This window comes from Bos javanicus, chromosome 3, assembly GCF_032452875.1.
Source record: "Bos javanicus breed banteng chromosome 3, ARS-OSU_banteng_1.0, whole genome shotgun sequence".
Taxonomy (NCBI): Eukaryota; Metazoa; Chordata; class Mammalia; order Artiodactyla; family Bovidae; genus Bos; species Bos javanicus.
The window spans coordinates 18,265,077-18,271,396 of NC_083870.1; the positions used below are offsets into that span (position 1 = coordinate 18,265,077).

General features: G+C 46.0%; 1 protein-coding gene across 1 annotated transcript; it reads left to right on the forward strand.

The window, feature by feature from the left end:
* Positions 1–4,067: 4,067 nt before the first annotated feature.
* LOC133245296 (late cornified envelope protein 3B-like) lies at positions 4,068–5,204 on the forward strand. The gene is made up of 2 exons (XM_061413229.1): positions 4,068–4,115; positions 4,637–5,204. The coding sequence occupies exon 2, from the start codon at positions 4,658–4,660 to the stop codon at positions 4,919–4,921; it is 264 nt and encodes an 87-aa protein (XP_061269213.1). The 5' UTR covers positions 4,068–4,115; positions 4,637–4,657; the 3' UTR covers positions 4,922–5,204.
* The last annotated feature ends 1,116 nt before the right edge of the window (positions 5,205–6,320 follow it).

The window sequence follows — 6,320 nt, forward strand, 5'->3', positions numbered from 1 at the left end:
GGATAGTGGTTTTCCCTATTTTCTTCAATTTAAGTCTGAATTTTGCAATAAGAAGTTCATGATCTGAGCCACATTCAGCTTCCAGTTTTGTTTTTGCTGACTCATAGAGCTTCTCCATCTTCTGCTGCAAAGAATATAATCAATCTGATTTCAGTATTGACCATCTGGTGATGTCCATGTGTAAAGTTGTCTCTTATGTTGTTGGAAGTGGGTGTTTGCTTCCAGTGTGTTCTATTGGCAAATCTCTACTAGCCTTTGCCCTGCTTCATTTTGTACTCAAGGCCAAACTTGTCTGTTACTCCAGGTATCTTTTGACTTCCTACTTTTGCATTTCAGTACCCTATGATGAAAAGGCTTCCCTGCTAGCTCAGAGGTTAAAGCATCTGCCTGCAATGCGCAAGAGCTGGGTTCGATCCCTGGGTTGGGAAGATCCCCTGGAGAAGGAAATGGCAACCCACTCCAGTATTCTTGCCTGGAAAATCCCATGGACAGAGGAGCCTGGTGGGCTACACTTCATGGAGTAGCAAAGAGTTGGACACAACTGAGCGACTTCACTTTTACATGATGAAAAGGACATCTTTTGGGGAGGCATTAGTTCTAGAAAGTCTTGTAGGTCATCATTGAACTATTCAACTTCAGCTTCTTTGGCATTAGTGGTTGGGGAATATACTTGGATTACCATGATATTGAATGGTTTGCCTTGGAAATGAACAGAGATCAGTCATTTCTGAGACTGCACCCAAGTACTACACTTTGGACGCTTTTGTTAACTATGGGGACTACTCCATTTCTTCTAAGGGATTCTTGCTCGCTGGACTCTTTTGTTGACTATGGATTCTTGCTCGAAGTAGTAGATAGAGTGATCATCTGAATTAAATTCACCTATTCCAGTCCATTTTAGTTCACTGATTCCTAAAATGTTGATGTTCACTCTTGCCATCTCCTGTTTGACCACTTCCAGTTCATCTTGATTCATGGACCTAACATTCCAGGTTCCTATGCAATATTGTTCTTTACAGCATCAGAATTTACCTCCATCACCAGTCTCATCCACAACTGGGCATTGTTTTTGCTTTGGCTCAGCTTCTTCATTCTTTCTGGAGTTCTTTCTCTTCTCTTCTCCAGGAGCATATTGGGCACCTACCAACCTGGGGTATTCATCTTTCAGTGTCATATCTTTTCATACTATTCAACTCAATTCCATAATGTCTAACTCAATTAGCCTTTAGCCTTGTCCCATTGCTCTTGTTTTCTCACTAAAAATTATTAAGATACCCTATCACAGAAGTACCTCTGTTTTCTTATAGCACCCAATCCAAAAGAAAGCTTCATTTCCTTGAACCCTTGGACTTCCCTTGTGGCTCAGCAGGTAAAGAATCCACCTGCAATGCGGGAGACCTGGGTTCAATCCCTGGGTTGGGAAGAGTCCCTGGAGAAGGGAAACGTTACTCACTCCAGTATTCTGGCCTGGAGAATTCCACGGACTGTACAGTCCATGGGGTCGCAAAGAGTCAGACATGACTCAGCAACTTTCACTTCACTTGAGCCCTACACCAAAATTACCTAACACGAGCCCAAATTCTTTAGCGAGCACATCTTAATATTTCCCCATCATGTACTATATCATTGCAGCAAGCCAATCAACACAACTTTGTTCTACTGTATGTGTACTCCTGGTGGTCTTTGCATGGGGAATATAGATGATGCTCAACAGAAGTTTATTAAGTAAAGGAAATGACTTAAAGGAGAAGGAATTACATAGGAGAGTTGGTGGGACAGTTAGTAAGGGGAAGGGACTCAAGGCAAATATCAACCTGTAAGAAGAAAGACAAAAGGTGATGTCTCCATCCAAAGTCACAGACCAGGAACCATGACGGACATTTTAGAAGATCTGAGCTCCCTAGGAGCATGCCATCATTAGAATGGCCATTTTCATATCTTGCATTCTGATAGCCTCCATCACCAGCAAAACCAGGAAAGCTGGCTAGGAGGTTTTCGATACTGTATGTCCCACTTCTGTATTATCACTAGTCTCATATGAGAAAGGACCAATATCACCATTCACTAGTAATTCCTTCCAATGCACCATCAATTGGTGGGTCCTCAACAATGTGAGGACCCACACAATGTGAGGACTCCAGCACAGTCCTAGGGCTAAGCCTACTTATCCCCTCAGCAAGAGATGCCTTCTTAAGCAGGAGAATATCAGCACAGAAGGTCAGTGCCAGCTCTGACCCTTCCCCATTCCCTCATCCCCAAGTTACTATTCTTTATGTACCACTTCAATTCATTCTGCCATACACAACTCAAAATAAAATAGGGAACCCCCAGGCTTTAAAGTAGGTAAGCTGTAAAGTGCAAATCTGTATAGGGACTTTTGTACCTAAAAGCAATAAAATACAGAAAATAATCACACATATTTACCATAAAAATATTTCATTTAAAAATGTGTTTAATTTAAATATAAATAATTAAATTTCTGTTGTACTTCTGACTGTATTCTTTTGGAAACAAACAGCAAAATGCAGCTATTGTGATAGTAGAGATGAAATCAACGGCAAATTCACCTCTAGTACTTGAAAAAAAAATCCAGTGGGGGGGCTTCCGTGGTAAAGAATCCTCTGCCAATGTGGGAAATATGAGTTTGATCCCTGCTCCAGGAAGATCCCACATGCCATGGAGCAAATAAGCTCTTACATGTGTACTCAGTTGCTCAGTCACGTCTGACTTTTTGGGACCTCATGGACTATAGCCTGCCAGGCTCCTCTCTCCATGGAATGTTTTAGGCAAGAATACTGGAGAGGGTTGCCATTCCTTCCTCTACGGGATCTTCCTGACCCAGGGGTCGAACCTGCATCTCCTGCATCATCTGCATTGACAGTGGATTCTTTACCACTGAGCCACCTGGAAAGCCCAACTATGCCTGAGCACCACAACTACTGAACCTGGGCTCTAGAGTGCAGGGGCTGCAACTGCTGAAGCCCGCGCAGCCTGGAGCCTGTGCTCTGCAACAAGAGAAGCCACTGCAATGAGAAGTCAGCACACAGCAACCAGACAGCAGCCCCTGCTCGCCACAACTAGAGAAAAAGCTACACAGGAACGAAGACCCAGCACAGCCACAAAACCAAATAGATAAATAAAATCATTTTTAAAATGCAATGGGAAAATGGGATTCAGATTTTTATACAAAATCATCATATACAAACCTGAGAAACTCTCGGATCTGTTCCACTAAATGTGATGTATATAATATCACCATCATCATCAGCCTCATCAACAGCATCATATTGGACAAATCATCTGCATGACTCTCATCAATCACATGAAGCATTTCACACTAGGAGATCATTTTATTTCTTATAATCAATATCATTGTATCTCACAGGAAACTAACTATGGACAAACTGGATTTTTCTCACAAGTATGAGTCTTGTGATCTCAACTATTGTGCGTCCTTTTGATACTTAAACTGCTCATTTATATAATTCTGTCTTAGTTCTCTTAAGGGGTCTCTCTGCACCCCACCCTACATCTGTTGCCCAACACATCTCATCCCCAGGGTCCAGTGGTCTCAGACCACTCAATATCTCCAGATGTCAGGAGCCAATTACATCTGAAAACATCATTACCCTTGGAAATATGCAGAAACAAGACAGTGGCATTTGGAGACAACTGTATCACAGGACAAATCACACAGTATCAGACATATGTTTTGTTTCTGTGAAGTCTGTCCGCTTAAACTTGAAATGTTCAAGGTCAGGAAATATGTCACATATATGTCTACATCCTCACATTTCTTCATTCAGCAAAGACGGAAGAGGCAGAGCTGAAATTAAAGCATCTGAGCTGCATGAATGAAAGGAGAAACGGCAGGTCCCCAACACACCTGAGTCGTCATCCACATTTCCTGATTCCCTCTCACCTGACATCTTGGCAAGGATGCAGGAAGAAGCTGGAAAGCCAGGATGGGAGTGTGTGTCACCCTCCCCCTGATTGTGAAAGCAGCAGGATGCTCGGGCGGTGCATCACACACCCAGCGCAGGATAAAAGGGCCCCTGCCTTGGGCTCCACATCCACAGCTTCCTTGGGAGCATCCTTCTGCCTCCACTGCAGCGGTGAGTGACTGGAGGGGACAGAGCCTCAGCAGGGAGTGTGGCGGAGACAAACTCGGGGTTGGTGGGGAAGAGAGAAGCAGAGGTGTCTGTGGAGACAGCAAGAAGGGGACTTTGGAGAACAGTTGGGGGCAGGGCAGGGGACAGTGAGCAACAACTTGTGTGGGAGGAATCAGGGTCTGGGACACACGAGAGCCCTGGCTCTCAGCATCCCCCCACTCATCATTCTGAAACACATACACACACAGACATCCTCCAGGGGTCACTTCCCAGTGGGGTGTACTTGCCTCCGTGTTTCTATGGGGCCCACTTAGAGGATGACAGCATGGTTCTAGGAAAGAGTAGAGAGTGAGGGAACTGTCTTGCCAGGTCAGTTGAACTTGAGATCCATTTCCGCTTTCCTCCTGAATATCACAGCTCAGGAGGTAGCTGGGATTAGAAGCATAGGCCCTAGTAAGACCGCTCACAGGGGAGACACTGACCTGGAGCTTGTGCACTGATCTTTTCTCCTTGAATGTGTCCAGGCTCACTGACTTCCCGTTGAGATGTCCTGCCAGCAGAACCAGCAGCAATGCCAGCGCCCTCCCAAGTGCCCTTCCCCCAAGTGCCCCCCAAAGAGCCCAGCACACTGTCTGCCTCCAGCCTCCTCAGGCTGCGCCCCCAGCTCTGAGGGCGGCTGCTGCCTGGGCTCCCACAGGCGCCGCAGGTCCCACCGCTGCCGGCGCCAGAGCTCCGACTCCTGTGATGGTGATGGTGGTCTGCAGTCCGGGCGCTCTGGCTGTGGCCAGGGATCTGGAGGCTGCTGCTGACCTGGCTTCCTGATGCTGAGACACGTGATTTCAGAGGAAACAAGAATCCAAAGCCTTTGTCAGCCTAGTGTTTTCCTTCCCAACACCGCAGTCTCTGAGCCCTTGGCCATTGCTGAGATGCTCCTGGAGAGCGGCTGAGCCCTCCACAGTGGCTCTTGCTATCCACTCTCCGGGAGCCTACTGGATACCCACCTCATCTCTGCTGGAAATTATAGTATCTGCCCCCTTAATTGTCATCACCCCTGTCTGATCCTATGAAAGAATAAAGTTTTTGTTTCCTCTGCATCCTAGACTGTCTGAGACTTTGCTGCAGCGCAGGCTGTTCTGTGGGAGAAGAAAATGGCAAACCACTCCAGTATTCTTGTCTAGGAAATCCCATGGCCAGAGGAGTCTGGCAGGCAACAATCCATGGGATCACAAAAGATTTATTTGGGCTTCCCTGGTGGCTCAATGGTAAAGAATCCGTCTGCCAATGCAGGAGATGCCAGTTCAATCCCTGGGTCCGGGAAGATCCCCTGGAGAAGGAAATGGCAACCCGCTCCAGTATTCTCACCTGGGAAATCCCACAGACAGAGGAGCCTGGTGGGCTACAGTCCTTGGGGTCGAAAAAGAGTTGGACATGACTGAGCAGCTAAGCAACGATAGCAGGCTGCTCTGTGAGTCTCTCTCCCCTCTGCTCCTCCAGCCACCACCACTTTGCATAAGGAATAATACACTGATTCTAGACCAGAAAAATTAATAGCTCCAACTCCTCCAAAAGGGCTTGTAGGAAAACTTTATGTTGGTTCATGAAGGGGAGAGGGGTTACTGGTTTTGATCCCACACCAATGAAAGGCCTTACTGCCCACTAAGTAATGGTGTGAAAAGTGCTCTGACTCTGAAGCAGACTTCTCAGGGAGGTGACCACCACCACCAGAATGTGAAAGGCAATTCCAGGATCCCCATTGAAGAGACAGGGATTGGGAGCTGAAGAATCCAAAATCAGCAGAAAAGTTGTTGAGAGACCAGGGGAGGAGTGGAAGCCCTAACGGGTAACTACTAATTCAATTTCTTCAGTAAAGATCTGGGGGCAATTAAATGGTGAAAGTGAAAACTGGAGTGGTTCTAGATGTGGAGAAATAGGATGCGGACTCTGCATGTAAACATCTGACCTAAGAAAATTTGGAAAAAGAGAAAAGTGATAGTGGGAGATGGCCCTGGTTTTGAAAATGAAAATAATCATAAGATCAAATATTCATTTAGCACCTACTGTGAGCCAGGCATAGTTTTAATTGTTTGGCATACAGATCCTCAAATGCTTCTGACAAGACTTGGATGTCGGTTCTGTCTCAGCTATGGACACAAAACCATTGCATGTTTCCTTAACTTGCCAAGGTCACACAATTTGGCAGCAGGGCCA

Excerpts from the sequence above, each read along its gene's own strand:
- LOC133245296 (XM_061413229.1), top strand. The coding sequence starts at position 4,658 with ATGTCCTGCCAGCAGAACCAGCAGCAATGCCAGCGCCCTCCCAAGTGC.